The sequence below is a fragment of the Mesoplodon bidens genome (assembly GCF_964165515.1).
Source record: "Mesoplodon bidens genome assembly, chromosome: X".
NCBI lineage: Eukaryota > Metazoa > Chordata > Mammalia > Artiodactyla > Ziphiidae > Mesoplodon > Mesoplodon bidens.
In genome coordinates this window covers 99,093,644-99,115,620 of record NC_138163.1, presented here as the reverse complement: position 1 = coordinate 99,115,620, position 21,977 = coordinate 99,093,644, and the positions used below count along the sequence as shown (strand labels likewise).

General features: G+C 44.0%; 1 protein-coding gene across 1 annotated transcript in view; it reads right to left on the bottom strand.

The window, feature by feature from the left end:
• The window catches only part of SLC9A7 (solute carrier family 9 member A7), a 143,560-nt gene that overhangs the window by 7,643 nt on the left and 113,940 nt on the right, over positions 1 to 21,977 (bottom strand). The window contains exons 14-16 of the mRNA XM_081222946.1: positions 19,008 to 19,071; positions 9,706 to 9,788; positions 1,976 to 2,081 (exon numbers count right to left, since the gene is read on the bottom strand). Of these exons, the coding sequence (XP_081079072.1) occupies positions 1,976 to 2,081; positions 9,706 to 9,788; positions 19,008 to 19,071 (253 nt within the window). The remainder of the gene's footprint in view (positions 1 to 1,975; positions 2,082 to 9,705; positions 9,789 to 19,007; positions 19,072 to 21,977) is intronic.

Below are 21,977 nucleotides of genomic sequence, written 5' to 3'. Positions count from 1 at the left end.
CAGATGACATCATGTTCCCTGTCTTAGCACGTTCTATTTCTCCCATTCATACATGTGCTAAGTAATGTTTTTGTTCATCTCTGTCAAAATTTCTCTCCCAGGGCTCCTTAGTTCCCAGTGTTCAGGAGAAGACTCTCCTGGCACGTATTTTGCCGATTCGAGGTTAGGAGCCACACGGGGACAGAGAGGAATACAGAACAACTGCATGTGCGGGGAATTCTGCAAATGGAGCCAAGCCCCTCCCTCCCCAGCAGCACAGAGGAACCCCCAGATGGAAGCTCCAGTGTGGCCCACTCTGACCCCACGCAGTGGGAAGCAGGGCCAAAATTGTCCCATTCTATGATGAAACTCACAAGTCCAGACAAATAGTACCCCAGGTAAGGTCACTCAGAAACAAGGACGTAGTAAAACCCAGTGGAGAGGGATTTCCAGATGGAAGCTTAAGGAATGTTCTATGCTGACGACAAAACCATCCCACACCCTCAAATTCCAGATGACAGGATTGACAAAAGTTTTGTTCAGCTGAAGGTTTGTGTAATTACATAACTAGCTGTCCAGTGAGGGCTGCTATGGAAATGGAGTGAAATAACCCTGCAAACACCTGCAAGCAAGAGTGTCATGGGAATGTGTGCATTTAAATATCCACAGATCATTTTCATTAGTGGAAGAACAATGTTTTCTAGGCGGTTCTCAAACCTAAATTTCGTTTAGAGTTAGTGGAAATGAGGAATAACGAACATCTTCCATATCTCCCAAAGAATCTTGGTGAAGTATAAAACGCCCTACAGGTGATGGGGGGGCCACCCAAAAGTGTGTCAAACAGCCCAGAGAATGGCTCATCTGATGCCCTCACCCGGCACTAGACTCCACATGGAGCCCCCTCCATTCTCTCACCTCTGGCTTCCTCAGTTAAACTTCCAAAGACTCTCTGCTCTCAGTCTCTCAGTAGCAGGCCTCTCCGTGTCTGGAGGTGGCTGGGACCCCAGTCAGGACCCCAGCCCAAGGTAGTAGCAGCAGAATGGAGGGTGGTTCTTGCCTGTAGCCCAAGTCACCGCATCTTGGGTTGGCTGTGGGAGTCCACAGCCAAAACATTACCCAGGAAGCAAACCTTGGGCAGGCTCTGGAAGCGGTGAGGGGAGCACTTTCAATTTAAGTCCCTGGAAGTATATTGAGTTTATGCTGAGTTCAAAGTAGGCCAAATACCCCTAACTGATGTGTGAGGAATAGTTGGTAAGCTTCCGATTAGGTAAGGTTTTTATGAAGTTTTCATAGTGGGTTAGTTACTTTACTATTACAGAGACATGAAAGGTGACCCTTGTAAAACCTAAGTAAGAAGGAAGGCTTTAGAAACTGGTTAAAAGAGACTAGAGCTAGAAGGCAAAGAAACACGTAAGCCCAGTGAAACAAAATCAAACAGTGTAATCAATTGGAGCTTCTTTAGTGGGAGAAGTGAGGATGCCGAGTCACTACCCTTTGTTTCTGATGATAAAACACATCCAAGTGGCCCACACTGTCACTTTACACAGAGGTCCAAACTGAGCAAACTATTCAGCATTCAAAAAAAGACAGAGTTATTAAATAAAATGGGATGGGAAATTATAAAAGTAACTTTTTAATCTATTGGTCTGTATCCTTCCAACATAAAAGGAAAGGTAATTAGCATTATTACCTAGGCTCATATTCCACTAAAAACTCACCATAAGCATTAAAAATCACTTTACAAAACCGGGAGCAGTTCTAAGGAAATGGTGTTCTTGGCATCTGACCCATTTTTTGTAATTTAAAAACAGTTTATCAGAGGTGGCACGGGAATTCCATTTGTATATGGGGAGGGGCTGGGGAGGCTGGAAGCCTCAACTATTTCTAAGAGACGGAGACATTGATGCTGTTCTCTGTCACGTTTGGTGGAAATTCAAAGCAAAGGCCATAGCAGAACTGCAGTGTTACCATGGCAACCCGGCCATGCTGTACTTACCTCGTACACCTGGGGACTGGTCAGACATCGAGCGAGCAAGCCACACCAGGCTGGGAGAGTGGTGGTTAATGGGGGGCCACTGTGTGTGAGGATGGGCTTCAAGTAACTTTAAAAAGAGAATTAAGGAAAAGTGCCTGCAAAGAAAACACACACCCAACAAAATGTGTTTAGAAATCCCAAAGAGTAAATCATCTGGCATTCTACCCCCAAAAAGCCTCTTTTCCCCCATTTTACCAGTACAATACAGAAAGTACCTGTAGTCTGCAACAGTCTGAATCCAAGATTAAACTATGCCCCATCAGCCTTAAATGTTAACTGTTAACTTTCAGGTTTGCGGTTCCTCATTTTCAGTTACAAAGAATATCTGATTAATTAGAACACCCTTCTGCCTTCTTTGTTATGCTGAATGAGAATTCTGGTTTTGATCAGCCTTCCAGCTTTTGACACACAACCAGCTCATGTTTTGGAAACAGGAAATCGTGTAGCTGGAGTGGAGATGTTACAGCCCCTGGGTCCCCTCTCCCCAGAGGTCACATGGTGGAAATGTTCGAGGTGGACAGGACCTGAGAGGACTCGGCAAAAGGCAAAATGGTTTCACGAAGGTCACTCAGACCTCAACCTCCCACCTTCCCATACAGGACTATTCTACCCTCTACCCGCTGCCTCTCTCCCAGACTCTCCAACACAGTTTCTCCACCTCGACACTAGTGGCATTGTGGGCCAGATCACCCTTTGTCGTAGGGGGCTGTCCTGCGTTGTAGGATGTCTAGCAGCATCTCTGGCCTCTACCCACTAGAGCACCCCCAACCCTTCCCTCAGGTGTGACAACAAAAATGTCTCCTGACATGGCTCAGTGTCCCCTGAGAAGCAAACCTGCCCTCAATTGAGCCCCCTGTTCTAACATGAAGGTCAACTGTTCTGTGGAGACCGGCTCAGGGTTTGCCAATCTACGGATATTTGTGCTGGCAAATGTGCAGCCCTGTGTCACATTACAATGGAGCTGGGATCATTTCTGATACCCAGAGCCGAAGCAATGTGGAAAAGGTGGAGACCTACAGGGCCAACTCAAATGCAGGAATGGCCAAGAGACTTTAAAGGCAGGTGAGAAGGAGTCACAGCTGTCTGTACCCAAGCAGATGACTGCTCCTAGCACCATCACTTCCTGTCTTCATTCAGAGCAGCACGAGAGAGAAAAGGCTTCTCTACAGGAGGAGATGGAAGGGTGACCCCTGGGTAAAATTTTGACTGGGAATTACTCATCAAAGGAGGATGTGTGGGCTCTGCTGGGACTCTATAAGCAGAACAAGCCCCCTCTGACTGCTGTCCTCATTCCTAGAAACAGCCCCTACAGGCCTATCAGTTTTCTTGTGTCTTCAGCTCAGAAGCTGACAGCAGCTGGATTTGCAGAATGACTAATACAAAAGAGTTCCAGGGAACCCAGAGGCTACCTTTCAGTTCCCTGTCTTGGGCAGTTCAAAGACAAGCTCGCTCTTCCCAAATACAGAAGGCCCTCTAACAACTTCTTTAAAAGAGAAAAAATATTTACAGATAGATTTTAAATATTCAGATTGTTGGAAGGGCAAAAATGAAATATCAAGCCTCCCTCCCACCCAGTCTTTCTGGTAATTTACCATTACAACTTTATAGAATACAGTTTTTTCCGCCTATTTCCTGATTTATAAACTGTAGTCAGCTTTTAGCTCCCTTTTATGAAGGATGGTAAATTTAATTCATTTACATTCCTGCCTCTTTTCAATTTTTTCCTTTCTAATTTTTATTTATAATTAATTTTATACTGTAGGTATATAACATTTGCATTCTGTAACTAATAAGCAAATATCTGCTTTATCTATGGATTGAGCCTAATGTTAAAGACCAATAAGCACCACTTGTAAAAATGTAATTTATGAATATTATTCACTGTAACCAAGCAGAGTGGTTGGAATACTATTAAAGGAAATGTAATACAATGTCATTTAAACTTTGTTAGAAAAGAACATTTGAGTATCTTGCAAAAAAAAAGATCTTTTAATTTCTTTTTGATTGTGTTCACTTCTTCTGGGTTACAACAAATCACTGTCCCTTTAGTTGGATTTTGTTTTGTTTAGTCCTTATGTTATTTTCCCCCCTTCTTATAGAGTCTGCACGGTGCTAAACTTTCTGAATTCTTGCATGTCTGAAAGCCACCCTCCTTTTTTTTTGCTCTTTTTTTTTTTTTTTTTTTTTTTTTTTTTGCGGTACGCGGGCCTCTCACTGTTGTGGCTTCTCCCCCCGCGGAGCACAGGCTCCAGACGCACAGGCTCAGCAGCCATGGCTCACGGGCCCAGCCGCTCTGCGGCACGTGGGATCTTCCCGGACCGGGGCACGAACCCACGTCCCCTGCATCGGCAGGCGGACTCTCAACCAGTGCGCCACCAGGGAAGCCCTTTGCTCATTTTTGATTAACAGTTTGGGTATAGAATTCTAAGCTCAGAAAAATTTTTTTCATCCTAGGACTTTCATTTTGTTGATGGTTTCCTTTGATTTGCAGAAATTTTTTAGTTTGATGTAAAAAATTTTACACGTGTTTATTTTTGCTTTTGTTGCCTGCGCTTTTGGTGTCAAACTCAACAACAACAACAAATCAGTGCCAAGACCAATGTCAAGGAGCTTTTCCCCTTTGTTTTCATCTCGGAGTTTTATGGTTTCAGGTCTTACATTTAAGTTTTTAATCCATTTTGAGTTGACTTTTATGAGTGGTATAAGATGAGGTCCAGTTTCATTCTTTTGCATGTGGCTGTCCAGTTTTCCTAGCACCATTTATTAAAGAGACTGCCCTTTCCCCATTGTGTTTCCTTGGCATGTTGGTCTTGACTCTATATGCAAGGGTTTATTTCTGGACTTCTTATTCTGTTCCTTTGATCTGTGTGTCTGTTTTTATGCCAGTGCCATACTTTTTTGATTACTGTAACTTTGTAATATAATTTGAAATCAGGAAGTGTGATGCCTCCACCTCTGTTCTTTTCCCTCAAGATGGCTTTAGCTACTTAGGTTCTTTCGTGGTTCCATACAAATTTTAGGATGGTTTTTCTTTTTCTGTGAAAAATACCATCAGAGTTTTGATAGAGAGTATACTGAACCTGTAGGTCGCTTTGGGCAGTGTGGACATTTTAACAATATTAATTCTTCCAATCCATGAACACAGGTATTTTTCCGTTTACTTGTGTCTTCTTCAATTTCTTTTGTCAATGTTCTTTAATTTTCAGTATATAAATCTTCACTCCTTGGTTAAATTTATTCCTAAGTATTTTATTGTTTCTGATGCTACTGTAATGGAATTGTTTGCTTAATTTCTTTTTTGGATAGTTCATTGTTAGTATATAGAAATGCAACTGAGTTTTGTATGCTGATATTATCTCCTGTAACTTTAGTGATTTAGTTTAAAAGCTTCAAACAATTTCCTGGTAGAATCTTTAGGGTTTTCTATATGTGAGATCATGTCATCTGCAGAGACAATTTTACTTCTACTTTTCTGATTTGTATGCCTTTTATTTCTTTTTCTTGCCTAACTGCTCTGGTTAGGATTTCCAGTACTGTGTTGAATAGACGTGGCAACAGTGCACAACCTTGCCTTGCTCCAGATCTGACAGGAAAAGCTTTCAGCTTTTCACCATTGAGTATCACATTAGCTGTGGGTTTGTCATATGTGGCCTTTATTATGTTGAGGTACATTCCATCTATACCTAATTTGTTGAGAGTTTTTATCATAAAAGAATGCTGGATTTTGTCAAATGTTTTTTTCTGCATCTACTGAGATGATCACATGATTTTTATTTTGTTAATGTGGTGTTCACATTGATTATGTGGCATCCCCCAGGGATAAATCCCACTTGATTATGATGTCTGATCCTTTTAATGTGCTATAGAATTCAGTTTTTTAGTATTTTGTTGAAGATTTTTACGTCTATGTTCACCAGGGATACTGGCCTGTAATTTTCTTTTCTTGTAGTGTCCTTGGTGGGCTTTAATATCAGGGCCATGCTGTCCTCAAAAAATGAATTTGGGAGTATTCCCCCATCTTCAATTTTTTGGAAGAGTTTGAGAAGAGTTAATTCTTTTTTTCTTTTTTCTTTTTTTTTTTTTTTTTGGCTGCACCGCATGGCTTGTGGGATCTTAGTTCCCCCACCAGGGATTGAACCTGGGCTCTCGGCAGTGAGAGCCTGGAGTCCTAACCACTGGACCTCCAGGGAATTCCTGGATTAATTCTTCTTTAAATGGTTGGTAGAATTCACCAGTGAAGCCATATAGTCCTGGGCTTTTCTTTGCTGTGAGGTTTTAAATTACTGATTCAATGTCCTTACTTGTATTGTTGGTCTGTTCAGATTTTCTATTTCTTCATGATCCAGTCTTGGTAAGTTGCATGTTTCTAGGAGTTTATCCATTTCTTTTAGGTAATACGATTTTTGGTGAATAATTGTTCACAGTAGTCTCTTATGAGCCTATATATTTCTGTGGTATTAGTTATAATGTCTCCTCTTTCATTTGATGTTATTTACTTGAGTCTTCTTCTTCTTAGTCTAACTAAATGCTTATCAATTTTGTTCATCTTTTCAAAAAACCAACTTTTAGTTTCGTTGATATTTTCTATTGTTTTCTGAGTCTCTATTTTATTTACTTCTGCTCTGGCCTTTGTTATTTCCTTCCTTCTACTAATTTTGGGCTTTGTTTGTTCTTCTTTTTCTAGTTCCTTGAAGAGTAAAGTTAGGTTGTTTCAGATCTTCCTTTTTTCTTAATGTATCACTTAATGTATCACTTATCACTATGAGTCAAAACTGCTTTTGTTGCATCCCATAAGTTTTCCTGTGTTGTGTTTCCATTTTCATTAGTCTCAAGATAATTTTTAAATTTCTCTTCTGATTTCTCCATTGACCCATTGATTATTTAGGAGTGTGTTGTTTAATGTCCACATATTTTTGAACTTTCCAGTTTTTCTCCTGCTACTGATTTCTAGTTTCATACTATTGTGGTTGGAAAAGATACTTGGTATGATTTCAATTTTCATAAGTTTGCTAAGACTTGTTTTGTGACCCAACATATGATCTATCCTGGAGAATGTTCCATGTGCACTTGAGGAGAATGTATATTCTGTTGTTGGATGGAATGTTCTGTATATGCCTAAATGTCATTTAGTCTAAAATGTAGTTCAAGCCCAATGTTTCCTTATTCATTTGCTGTCCAAATGATCTATCACTTTAGCTTTTCATCACTCTCCTGTGAACTCTCTCCAATTTTCTCTACATTCTTTCCAAGCCCAGTGAGTAACATGCATTCTGAATTACAATGTAGACAAAGTTCATATGACTTAAAAAAAATCCCTGGGGGTTCTATTTTAGTTAATAGCAAACAAGGTAATTTGAGCCATCTTTTCCACTGAGGCTAACTAGAAAAGCTGGGAAAATAAAACACAACAAAATGTTCTGCTTAATGGCATCAGAAAGCTACCATGGCAGTGAAGAGGGCCAGAGTCTGGAAAAGGAAATCCAAGAGGTGAGCCCTGTATACAGTGAGCCACGATTTCCCTAAAAGCACCTGAGAAGCTAAGCAGAGCATCTGGAAGACTCACAAAACAGAGTGAATCTGACAAAAACTGGAGTCCAGGGTCTTCTGAGGAAGTCTACATAAATACTCTAGACTCTAGGTTGGAACCCTAGAAGAAAGGGCACACAGAAAACAGATTAACCCTCACAGGAACTGAAGCCCAGATTCATATCACCTTTATTCCCGATTGGATTAAAGTGATCTGGAATTGCTAATTCCCCTAACCTTGCCACTGACCAGATGTAAGGTAAATCATCTCTGAAAGATGAAAGATGATAACCTCATCTAGAACATCTCAAATTATCTCTATACATTTTCATTGCTCATGTCTGTCACTTATTTAAAAAAAAACAAACACAGATGTACAGAAGGTAAACAATAAAGCTCCTAGAAGATATCATAGGAAATTGGCTTTATGACTTTGGAGTAGACAAAGATTTCTAAAACAGAACACAAACAATAATAACCAGAACAGATAAGATCAAGAAATTGGATTGGACCTTTTGTTCATCAAAAGATTCTATCTAAAAGTGAAAAGGCAAGTCACAAGTAGAGAAGGTATTTTTATCACATATAACTAGCAAAATACTCATATCTAGAATACATAGGAACTCTTAAAATCGGTAATAAAAAGGCCAATGACCCAAGAGAAAAATGGGAAGAGACTTGAACAGGCACTTCACAAAGGAACATACCAAAGGGTCAGTAAATATATGGTAAGGTGCTCAACCTCATTAGTCACTAGGTAAATGCAAATTAAAACCACAAAGGAGTATAATCTATAAAAATATTGAATCACTGTGTTGTACACCTGAAACTAATATAATATGTAAATCAACTATACTTCCATTTAAAAAAACCACAATAAAATACCACTACAAATCCACTAGAAAGGCTAAAATTAACAAGACTGGCAATACCAACCATCAGTGAGGATGTGGAGCAAATGGAACTCTCATACACTAGAGGTAAGTGTGAAAAGTGGTACCACCATTTTATAAAACGGTTTGACACCATCTTCTAAAGTTGAACCTTTGCATGTCCTATGACTCAGCAATTTCACTCCTGGGTATAGTCCCAAGAAAAATGTATGTATACATGCACCAAAAGACATGTATAAGAATGTTCATAGCGGTATTTTTCATCGTAGCTCCAAATTAGAAATAATCTACATGTTCATCAATAGGATGATAAATAAATTATGATAGTCATACAATGAAATACTATACAGCAATGAAAATAGATGAACTAGAGCTACAACATGGATGAATCACACAAATAATGTCAAGCCAAACAAACCAGATACTAAAATATAAACACTCTATAATCATATTTATACAAAGTTCAGAAACAGGTAATATTATTAAGTGTTGCTAAAGTCAGGAGAGTGGCTACATTTGGGGAGGAGAAAGGGGCAGTAATTGGGTTATGGCATGAGGGGAACTGGTAATTTTGTGTTTCGTGACCTGTTTGGTATTGAGTGTACTTATTTTGCAATAACTCGCAGAGCAATTATGATTTATGTACTTTCCTATACATATTCTTTACGTCAGTAAAAAATTTTAAATACTTTCAAAGTCTCCAAAGACCATATATAAGCTACCTACCCATTTGACTGCTATGTCAACCTAAGAAGCCATGAAAGTGTAACTTCTTGGTTTTTAATTTTTCACCTGGGGCCAAGTGAATCTACTAGAACAGAGTCTGCCTTGCATGTGGTCCAGTTAAGGCCAGGATCAGACTTGGCCAGACTCAGTTCAGCCAATAGGAATCATCCTCTCCACATGGATTAACTGGCCAACCTCCACTTCCCTTCCTGACCACAGCATGGTTCAAGTGGAATTTTAACTAATTCACCTACACAGGCATATTTCCCTTGGACACAAAGCTCTGAAGAGCCACGTGAGTCTACCAGGCTGTGGACTGGCTACCCTAATGATGTGCAAACAAACATTCCTCTTGGCCAGAGAGATGCTCGTTATGACTGCCTGTGGTTGAATGATCATTGCAGGTGTCCCAAGAGAGGACTGACTACACCTGTAGCAGCAAGCACACATCTTTCCTTGCTCATCAGAAGTCATTCACTGACAACTCAACAAGAGGATTTCATCACTGATGTTTCACAAATACAGGGAATCCTCATAAAAGGATACTTGTGGTCAAAGCTGTACCACAGCCTGAATAGCCATGCACTCTCCTGCTTTGTCCGGTTTCCTCTGGCAGTATCTGGACCATCCTAGGAACAAACAAGAAGAAAGATACTTAGTTGCAGAAAAGGCATTGAAATAGGGGGAAAAGCTTCCCTTTTAACCATAACCTTTAGAGATTTTGAGCTCAGAGTCAAACATCCTGTATCACCAAAATTTCAAAGATTTATCGGGAGGTAATATTTTAAAAGAAATCAAATAAATCCAAAAGGCAGACAAATCAATCCCCAAAGAAACAGGCTTGGTTATGTCTGAGGGTAGACCAACTCAATGTAGTATAAAATTTCTTTTGGCATTTTTACTGTAATTTTCCTCAGAGTGTCTTTTTTTGTGTGTGTGTGATGTGTGGGCCTCTCACTGTTGTGGCCTCTCCCACTGCGGAGCACAGGCTCCGGATGCGCAGGCCCAGCAGCCATGGCTCACGGGCCCAGCCGCTCCGCGGCATGTGGGATCCTCCCGGACCGGGGCATGAGCCCGTGTCCCCTGCACCAGCAGGTGGACTCCCAACCACTGCGCCACCAGGGAAGCCCCTCAGAGTGTCTTTTAGCAGGTTAATTACCCTAAAGTAGTCTAGATCCTAACAGGCCAAAATTGATTTATAGAGAAGATTAAAGAAAGCGTCTGTAAAACCAACTTTCCAGGTCCCCCACAGCTGGCCTGGGGAAATCACGCTTGGTTGAGTTTCCTGACAAACCAGCCAAGGACTCTTTGTGGTCCTCACCCAGGCACCTGCATTGTGTTCCAGGCAGTTAGTAACTTGCCCTCCCAGCTTTAGGAAGGGGGGCGGGGGTGGGAAGGGGAAAGGGAGCCAGAATCAGCATCTCTGTTATTTTCTCTGCCCTCAAGTAGTACGCTCCTTTACTACTCCTCTCATGCCTTTCCAATTCAAACATCCCCATCATTTCATTTTCAAAGTAACTGGCACAATCAAGCATTCATTTGTGGTTTAGGAAATCTGTTCTGTGCGAGTAGGATAAGCAGCACAATTGATATTAAAAAGTGGGCTGATGGCAGCAGTCTGAGGGCAGTGCTGGGGTTCTATATTGCTGGATGACAAGCTCTGAAAGTACAGGCTGCTTGTGAAGCGCAGCCATTTTTATCATCCTCCTCTTGAATGTTCTAGGGAGAGGCAGCTCTACAAGTAAGGGGCAATCAAGAATAACCAAATAGGACTTCCCTGGCGGCGCAGTGGTTGAGAGTCCGCCTGCCGATGCAGGGGACACGGGTTCGTGCCCCAGTCCGGGAAGATCCCACATGCCGCGGAGCGGCTGGGCCCGTGAGCCATGGCCGCTGAGCCTGCGCGTCCGGAGCCTGTGCTCCGCAACGGGAGAGGCCACAACAGTGAGAGGCCCGCGTACCAAAAAAAAAAAAAAAAAAAAAAAAAAAGAATAACCAAATAAAAGTTGAGTCAACGATTACAAGTATGTAGTTCCAAATCTCCGTGGGTGTAAATTCTACCTGTAGTAGAGACGCCAAGAAGGAGTCAGAAATCTCTGAGAAGGTAAGTAAGATACAGACAAGCATAGGGAGGGAAGTTAGCAAGCACTATTTAAATTCCTAATATTTCCAACGGCAAAGATGACTTTTAAAAACAGAGTCCCCACGGTATCTGAGGAATGTTTAGTGACATATATGCAAATGGCTTAGTTAAATGGGCCCTTCTGTGGATGAGGAAATAAAAAGGAGAGACCCCAGAGACCAACTTTATTTCACATTTTAATAAATCACATAGGGAAAAGGGGGCACAGAAATGTCTCTATTTGCAGAAAACAATCATTCCTTCAGGTAATTGATTGCTAGCCCAATGACAACTCTAGGGAGATTTCGAAATGCCACACGACTGAGTGGAAAGGTGGTAGATGACTTTTTTGAGAGATGACCGCTTTACGAAAAAAATTAAATGCTTCTTTATAAAGTGATAGGCTCTAAGCTCTTGGTTCTAAGTGCCTGTAGAATCTTACTAAAGAAAAAACTAGCAAGATGATAAACATCTTCTGGAAGGATGCTATAAACCATTGGGCATAAGACAAGTTCCCCAAAGTCACTTTTGTCTGCTCTTCCACTAAAATGACAATAAAAATGGCAAACCCCTATTCTGTCATCCTAACCTCTGCATTATCAAATCACAGTGCATTCTCATCACCTGAAACACTTAAGTTCTTGTCATCTCACCTTAAGGAAGCTACAGGAGACTGACCTATATAAGCCCCAAGAGGGACAATGAAAATGAGTAAAGCAAGGGAAAGGCTTTTTTTTTGAAGGCAAATTAAGAAAAGGTCTTCTCAGGCTACAAAGAGATATGCCTACAGTCCACAAATAAGATAAAGCGACCTTAGAAATGTAAGACACTAAGAGCCAACCCTGAAAGGTTACAAATTCAGGGCAAATAAAAAGTGCAACTCTGTAACGGGGGTGTTAAACAACTTCTTATTCTAAGAGATGGGGCCAGAAGTATGATTATGTACAGGAAGAACTTGGATAAATCCACATATAGAGGCTTTGGGGAAATCGGGGAGGGTCTGTGGAACAGGACTGATTTTTTTAAGCTGACCCAGAAGACAACCAACAACTGCTTCCTAGCATGATTTGGGTGGCTACCATTCACAAGCCAGCCAGCCCTTCCTGCGGGTTCAAAGCAGGGGTCGGTGTGGGTGCAGGTGATCCTACAGTAGGTGGGTCGCCTGCCTGGGCTGCCCAGAGAAAAAGCGGGGACTTGGCTCTCCCACCATGCCCTCCTCAAAACCTCCATCCCCACCAGGACGGTTCACCCCCCCCCCATGTCTTCAGTTCAGCCTGCTTCTAGAATCCAGAACACCCTTGCATACTCTCACCTTCTTCCACCCACAACACCTACCTGGCTGATCCCTATTCATCTTTCAAGGCTGTGCACAAGGTTGGCATCTCTGAGAAATGTTTCAAAGGCAATGGAGTGCTCCAAGAGGCATAGGTGTAACCATCACAGGCTTTCTCAACAGACTACCTGGGTCCAAGTCCTAGCTCTACTCCTGACTGTGCCTTTGCCCTGCTGTGTGACTCTGGACAAGTTTAAATTGAGACATAATCGACATAGAACGTTGCATATGTTTAAGGTGTACACCAGTGTTGGTTTGATATGTTTATATACTGCAGTTTGATTACCACCGTAGGTTAGCTAATGCCTCTATCCTGTCACATAATTACCATTTCTATTTTGTGGTGAGCACAATTAAGATCTAGTCTCTTAGCAACTTTATAGTTTATAATATAGTATTGTCGACTACATTCACTATGCTGTACATTAGCTCTCCAGAACTTGTTTATCTACTAGTTGCAAGTGTGTACCCTTAAACATCTCCCCAAATCTCCCCCTCCCCCATCCCCCAGCCCCTGGTAACCACCATTCTGCTCTCTGTCCTTATGAGTTACACAAGGGATTTTAAAACATTTTACTGAAATTGTTAATAGAGAAGCCCCTTCGGGAAAATAAATACCACTAGCTCTGCTTATCACCAATTTTTGAGCATGAAACAATGAATGGCTATTTCTCCTGCATTCATTAAGCACCTACTGTGTGCCAGGTACCATGCTGGGTGCTGGAAACACAAAGAGGAATGAGACCCCGCACCTGCCACTTGAGGAGCACATTTCCAGACGGGGAGACATCAACAGACAGATACATATGGGATGAAGAAAAAGAAAGCAGATTGAAGACCTGGGGAGTGGCAAAAGGTCCTATTTTGAAATAATTTTTCTAGAACTAATGAATAATGATTTCTGGGTAGAGTTATATTTCATTCCATTCTTATTGTTAAGAGATGTATTTTTTATGTTAAGGTCATTACAATAATGAGAACAGCTTATTTTTTTTTTCAGAGATGGAGCAGAATACTGCCCCTGCCCCCCAAAGATTTCTACATCCTAATCCCTGGAGCCTGAGTCTGTTAACGTTACACGGCTAAAGGGGCTTTGTGGGTGGACTTAAGGTTTTCCAGGTAGGCCCAGTATAATCACATGGGCCCTGAAAAGTGGACAAGGGCGGGGGAAGAGAGTCAGAGAGATGTGGAGGGAGAAGAGGCAGGAGAGATTCAGAGCATGAAGTTTTCATAGTTGGAAGTGGAGGGGGTCAAGAGCCAGGAAACACGAGTGCTTCTAGGATCTAAGCTTGACTCCTGGCCAATGGCTGGCAAGGAAACAGGACCTCAGTCCTACAAGCACATGGAAGGGAATTCTACCAACAACCCGAAGGAGACTGGAAGTGGCTTCTCCCCCAGAGCCCAACCCCACTGACACCTTGATTTTGGCTTTAAGAGACCTAAAAGAGAGAAATCAGTAGAACCCACCAGACTTCTGACCTACAGAACTATAAGACTGTGTTGTTTTAAGCCACCGAGTTTGTGGCAATTTGTTACAGCAATGATATGAAACTAATGCAGAGCAAAAGAGTACATAATTGATGCAACCCGATTTGGGTCTTTCTCATGTCCCTGGGATGATGGGGCCAAGATTTCTCAGAAGCGGGTAACACAGGGTTTAAAAACAGGGAATTAAGAGCTCCACACTGCCTCCACCAGGGCTTCTCAAATTGTAAAGTGCACACAACCCTCCTGGGCACCCTGTTAAAGTGAACATTCTGATTCTGTGGGTTCAGGTGGGGCCTGAGAGTCTGCATTTCTAACGAGCTCTCTGGTGATGCCCGGGCTGCTGTCCATGGGGACACTCGGAACAGCAGGGGGAGGTTCACGGTCCCTCTTGGAGAAGCAGACAAAGCCCTCCACCATCTCACCTCTGCCACTCTCCACCCTTATCCTGTATCACATTGTCACTAAGCCCTTAAAGACAGAAATTCATCTGTCGTGTTTGCAAATGTATTCCCAGAGCCTGCAAGAATGTCTGAAATATAACAGATGCTCCATAAATATTTGTCAAATGAATGAATAAATGTTAATTTTGAACTTCTAAGACAAAAAAAAAGGAATAGCAGAAAGGGAAATCAGGGGCCAAGGGAGGCCATCAGAAAAATTAAAAAGTGTGGTGGGGAAGGCAGTCAGAGAGTAGTAATCTGAGGAAAGGCACTTCAGCAACTGTTTGAAGTTAAAGATTTAAGGGACTGGATGTCAGATTTTAGCCTGGAAGGAAACTGGGGGAGGACCCAGGAACAAACAAATCCAACTTGCCCAGAAAGGTATATGTGAATGCAACTATAAACAGCTTGAGTTTCTGCAGTTTTCAGGTACACACACACACACACACACACACACACACACACACCCCACAAGCACAGTGGTTTCCCTTCCCCCACATTCCACTAATATCCTGCTTGTGACCTTGTCCTGCTGAGATGACAGAGGCGGGATACATTCAGATTCGTGTTCCTGCCTACTCCAAAGCGGCCTCATCAATGAGCGTGCTTCTGTAAACTTGGGGAAGGAAGTGAATGATGTGTCTGCGTGTCCGGCCAACATAAATCTCAGCTGCATCTGGCATGAAAAATCCCCCCTTGAATGGGTTGGGAGGCCACCCCCAGGCCCAGGCAGCTTGCCTCCAGCTGGGCCTGTTTTTGTTTTGGTTGCAAAGTCACCAAGACCTCCACAGAAACAAAGCAGCTGAGTATTTTGTTTTGTTTTGTCCTAATGAGTCAAACTTGCCAGGGACATGAAGCTGAAGCCTATCCACAATATTCTCATGCTTCCCTCACACAGAGCCAAAAGTTCTGGCCAACAGCTCCCTTCTTTCGCCCACATGAGCTAATATTCTGTGGCTCTGTAGCCATGACTCTACTTATAACCTTGGGCTTCTAGGACCGGTGAGGAAAATTGTGCTCCTTATAAACTGTGCTTTCCCATCAAATATCACTTTTTTGGGGCTTCCCTGGTGGCACGGTGGTTGAGAGTCCACCTGCCGATGCAGGGGACGCGGGTTCGTGCCCCGGTCCAGGAGGATCCCACATGCCGTGGAGCGGCCGGGCCCGTGAGCCATGGCCGCTGAGCCTGCGCGTCCGTGAGCCTGTGCTCCGCAACGGGAGAGGCCACAGCAGTGAGAGGGCCCGCATACCGCAAAAAAAAAAAAAATCACTTTTTTGTTTGTTTGTTTGCTTTTAGCAAGATGGGGAACAAACATCTGGACTTCCCCCACCTCTGATTTCAGTTTCATGACAACATTGAGCATGTGACCTGGATCCATTTCAGCGGAAGCTGCAAGGAACCCAGGGTTTCACCCAAAACTGAGAAGCCCATTTAGTTCTCTGTTTTACTGGTTTCTCATGACCACTGAGCACTCCCAGCCCTGTTGTTAATGGCTTACTGGATCAAGAAGTCAGGCCAGAAGGACTTGGAGAAATGAGGCCCTTTCTGCATGAGGGCATGAGTCATTTTTCAGAAGGTGTCCTGAAGAACTGAACTTGAAGTTTGCCTTTTTTTTTCCAGTCTGACAGCAATCTTTTTTTTAACATCTTTATTGGAGTATAATTGCTTTACAGTGGTGTGTTAGTTTCTGCTTTATAACAAAGTGAATCAGTTATACATATACATATGTTCCCATATCTCTTCCCTCTGACAGCAATCTTGAAAGACTTTCAAAATGCCAACAGAACTGCCTTTGAGGGCCCTCTGCACGACTGCGTATGAGGTTTGGAAGGAGGGCGGTCAAAGCGAAGCTGTGACACAGCTCCTGACCAGGGCTGGCCAAAGGGGTGCCATTGGGAGTGCAGCGGAAGTGGCTACCATCTGCCTGGTCAAAATTGGCCCAAAGGGCGGTTTCCAATGTTCACCCTGCCTGAGGCTGGGGGTGCTACCTTAGCTATCACTGCATGGACTAAATGCACTGCCAGAACCCTTAGCATTTAGGACCCACTGCTTTTCAAACATTTCCACAGCAAGTTTGTTACTAAGTCTAGTTACAAGCCCACTGTCTCTGAGACATAGTACGTTCAGCTACATGAAACCAACCGAACCATTTCACATATTTCCTTTCACAGATGCTTGAGTCCAGAGGCAGGAGCAATGGAAAATAGCAAAATGGCCGGGGGGGGGGGGGCGGTGTTGACCAACTTGGAACTGTCAAGATGAAATTGCCCCAAACCCTCGATATCCACCTGGCAGTGACCTGTTTTTCTTACAAAATTAACTTGACTGGCCACAGGTCTATGGAGGATGTGTATCCTACCAGAGCCATTATTTTCCCTTCGGTGAAATGAGGATGTCCATCATGAATTTCACCCAGGTTTCCTCAGATCCCAGTTTGGGGGAACCCAAACTGTCAGACTCTAAATTGGCTGCCAGGTGCACAGTTCCTGAACCCCTGTTTTCTAAAGTCCTTAATCAAAGCTCGAGTCAAATAGCAACTTTTCAAAAAGAGCTTCTCATTGAAACCACATGTTCCCAACTGGCACAATGGCCAATTCTAATATAGCTGCAAAGGTCTTCTGGAGCACCGTTAAACTGGGCACCAAATCTCCAAGTGAAGCTCACTGAACGCTCTTCCCAAAATGCCTAGAACTCTCAGAGGTCATGGCTGTGTGTCCCTTAAGGGGCATCAACCCAAGAATGGCTCATCAGGCTGTAACCACCCTCAGAGAAAGCTGTGGTGGCACCCCTGGGCCCCACACGGCACCACATTTTGCGAGATGTGTTAAATCTGATTTGGTAGCTGGAGTCATTTAGAAGATCCTAGGGAATCTAAGACATGCAGACTGGATTTGGGATTAAGTGCAATGATGAGTGTGATGCAAAGTTGACTGAAAGAAAAAGAAACACTCAACGTGGCTTTGTGGACAACACATGTACGTGGTAAGTGAAGCTTCCCAGGCCCTGTGCTGCTCTCACTCCCCCATCTTCCCAACAAATACCGATCAGGCCCCCCATGGACCAGGCACTGTGCTCAGCACTGGGTATTCTATGCTGAACAAAACAGTTCTTCACTCCCAAGGCCAAATAATAACATTTTGGAAACAAATCTCTGCTCCTATCGTGAGTTTCCCTTCCCCCACCTTGCCTGCCCAGGAAATGCTGGCCTGGGGAAGGAGCAAAACCTGGAGGCAGAATGAGCCCACCAGCCCCACAACAGGGCTGATACAGCAGCTTTAGAACATGGCTGCCACTTCGCTTATGCTCCTCCCATCCAGAGGTGATGGTCTCTATCTCCTCCCACTGAATCTGGGCTGGCCCTAGCAACTTGTTGTAATCACGGAAGTGATGCTGTGTGACTCCCCAGGTTAGGCCAGAAAGGGCCACATAGTCTCCAACCTGCTTGCTGGGACACGGGCTTTTGGAAGCCTGAGCCATCACATAAGAAGTCCCATACCCTGAGGCCATGGAGAAGCCATCACAGGCATTCTAGTCGCCGGTCCTAGTCTGAGTCCTCCCAGCCCAGGCACCAGACATATGAGCGAATGAGCCTTTGGATGATTCCAGCTCCCAGTTGTTGAGTTACCCCCAGGTTTCTTCATGGAGCAAAGGCAAGCTGTCCCGACTATGCCCTTTCCAAACCTAGAGAATGCATGTGGATACGAAATTGTTGTTCACTTTCCTTCCTATGTTTGGGGCAGTGCATTATGCTGCAAGAATGACCGGAGCAGATGGCAAAACCAAGGACGAGCACGTGCCTCTTCCCCCACCATCCCCACCCCCGCCCCACCCCGGTCTCCATCAGGATTCTCTGTCGCAGCAGGAACTCTTCCCTGCTGTCACACGAGATGCGGCCAATAGCGCTCTTGCCCTCACCTGCTTCTACAGCTTCCACTCCAGGCTGTCACTGCCACCACGATCCTGCCCAAACCTTAACCGTTAGCCTTGCTGTGACCTTCATCGCCTATGGGGCTGAGGGCTGCTGCTCTGCTACTGCCGCGCCGTCACCCAGCATCCCTCCTCTCTTGCTCAGATTCCCTGGGCTGGAGAGTTGATCACATCCCTCTCCTTCCCAGAACCAGTTACCACGAGCCAACCGCCAATGTATCCATACATCCATTCTTGGAAGGTAGGGAGTCAGCTTAAACACACTTTTTGGCCCCTTAATATGTTGTTTAAGAACAGGGACTTTGGACTCAAATCCTGCCTCCATCATTTTCTAATTCTCTGACCTTAGATGACTTACTTCAACTCTCAAACTTCAGCTTCTAATCTGTAAACTGGGGATAACAGTTCCTATTCATAAGGTTTTTGTCAAGACCACAATGAGGGAATCCACGTAAACTGCTTGGCGTGTAGTAAACGTTCAATAAATTTTAGCTACTTTTAATAACACCTCCCTGGGAAGAAGCATCTCTTGTGACTTACCCCTTGTAAGACTTGGAAGCTGTCATTGTTGGGTGGTGGGTCTTGATCTGGATCAACACCAACTCTATAAGTCATCAGAGAGAAAGACAAGGAGAAAAACAGAGAGTATTAGCTTGGACCATAGTGGCCAGGCTGGCTGAAAGTAGCCAAGAGGCTGACCATCTTCCCAAGGTGGAAGGAGTGGTTAGCTAAAAGAAGGGGAAGGCTGTCATGCAAAAGTCGTGCGAAAGAGGTCATACACCACGTCAGATCCCAGGGGTAGGCCGGGCAATCAACCTGTGTGCTGACACCTTAAGCAAGACCTCTGGGGAACGGCACCAGCGGGCAAACTGTCCGCCTGCCCTCCTGCACCAGATGGTCCCAGGTAGCAAAAGGTGGGTCCTGCCGCCCCAGGCCTCTTCCTCTCTGCTGCTTCCTTACTCCCCTCTGACCTGCTTTTATTTCCTAACCTTTTGTTATGGAATTTTTCATATATCCAGGTAAGTTTTGAAAGAATTTATAGTGAATACCTGTATACCCCTCACCTAGATTCTACCATTAACATTTTGCTGTATTTTCTTTATTACATACCTAGCCCTCTCTCTATCATCCACCTTATTTTTTGGATGAATTCAAATAAAGTCGCAGACATCCGTACACTTCCCCTAAATATTTCAGCATGCATATCATTAACTTTCTATCCTGGTGGCCCCGCATCCTCCTGCAGCACAGATGACCTGAGAACTCACACGTTTGAGATCAGCAACTGAAGACAGAAAGAAAAAGCAAGGTGGCACAATCCACTTATAACGAATTCCATGAAAGCACTAGGGTAAGCGGACTTGGCTTAGCAACATACCAACTGTTGCCCTATGTATCTGTTAATTCTGTATCCTTGAACCTTCCTCATTGTAAGGCAGAGAACTGTGGCACTGATGACATGGATGACATGTTCCCTCCAATATTGCAAAGAGTGGCTGGGATCATAAAAGCCAAATAGAAAACACAGCTTTCAGCAGGTCTGATTTGAGCTTGAAGAGAGGTGCTGAATGGCCTCAACCACGTGTGTTATTTGCTGTCTGGCACCAGGGCGCTGACTCCGATGAGCAGACAGTGGATGTGCAAAGCCCCATGTGTGCCTTGTTTTTCCTCCTCTCCCTCCCGCTTCTCCACCTGTGATGCCCAGGATATATCTTGAGAAAAGAGACTAATGGAAAGGAGGAATAGAAGACAACACAGACATACTGGCAGCCTCCACTGTTTTACTCCAGGCTTGCCGAGCACTAAGCCAAGGTGCGTGCCCCCTGGACAGGGGTGAGGAGATACAGAAGGAAAGAGAACAGTCATCCCATATTTTGAAGGCAAAGTTTAAAAACCACGAGATGAATTCATGCATTCAGCAAATATTTACTGAGTGCCTACCAAGCCAGGCCCTGTTCTGAGCACTCTGTTAAAACCTATACTGTACTTGGCACCAGATTTCCTCCCCACAGGCCTGAGGTTTGATGGAATCTTTGTAGTGAATTAGATTGACTTTGCTGTGTCTAGAGGTCAATTTCTGGCAGGAGTTTCTGAGGCCTGGAGGCTTGACCTCATAGCTGGACATTATCCAGGGACTTTTTTTTGTGTGTGTGTGGTACGTGGGCCTCTCACTGTTGTGGGCTCTCCCGTTGCGGAGCACAGGCTCCGGACGCGCAGGCTCAGCGGCCATGGCTCACAGGCCCAGCCGCTCCGCGGCACGTGGGACCTTCCCGGACCGGGGCACGAACCCGCGTCCCCTGCATCGGCAGGCGGACTCTCAACCACTGCGCCACCAGGGAAGCCCCTATCCAGGGACTTCTAAGCAACAAACCTCACAGAGATTTTTTTGGAAATGAAATATTCTGGGGCCCCAGGACTACCCACAGAGGTCACACGAGAGCCTCAGTGCTCCCAAAGTGTCTAACATACTGAAGTGGTAGAGGAGAGGTCACACTGAATTCCTAGCTGTTGATCTTTAACTCTCACCTGTTTTGAGAGTCTCTAATGTACGTTCCATAGAGAAATGTCCTCTATATGGTGTCAGATCTGTAAGACCAACAGCTAGGAATCCAACATTAGGTCTTGTTCTGTGGATTCTACAGCCGCATGGAGCTACTTCATGGCAGACTAATTTGCATAGATGAGCTCCCCAGTAAAGCCTCAGAGAGAGGGGCAGAGTACTGGTTGCCAGTCTGTCTCCCAGACAGCCTACCGGAATGCCTGGTGACACGGCAGCCTTCTGCCTAACCACAGAGAGGCTACTGTGGGGCAGGAGCAACGAGATGATGTGACCTGAAGGGCACGGCAGGCAGGATGGCCAAGAGCACAGCAGCTCATACCTGCCACGGACAGTCTCTCCTTTCTCTACTGTGAATTCTGAAACAGGTGTATTGCCTTTGTAAGTGGCTTCCACGCAGTAAAGATAAAACAAATGGATTTTATCAGCCTAGGTGAAATAGGAAACCTATGGGTAAGAGAAAAGGCTTAAGTGTGCCTTGTCCTACAATGAAGAAAATAAAGCCAAACATAATAAAAGCTTCCAAATGAAGTCTAGCCCCCTCTATTCTTTCAACTAATCTCTGCTAGGAGAAAAAAAAAATTGTTTAACAAGAATTAAAATAAATTCTGTTTAACAAGAACTGTTTAGAAAGACCAGGTTTTGACTATTTTCATTCAAGTCCTGGAAACATAAGAGGAATTCATCTATTATCCTGGGCCCACATGGCCAGGCCAGAATTCAAACAATGGAGTACGAAACATTGGAATAACCTGATAAACTCACAAAATCAGGGCCACCCTAACCTCATCCCAAACTGGTTCGACATTTTGCTTGGGGGAACTTGAGAGTGATTCTAGATGTACATCATCCAACAGAACTTTCCGCAGTGATGGCAGTATTCTAGATCTGCACTGTCCAATGTGGTAGCCACCAGCCACATGTGGCCACTGTGCACTTGAAATGTAGTTAAT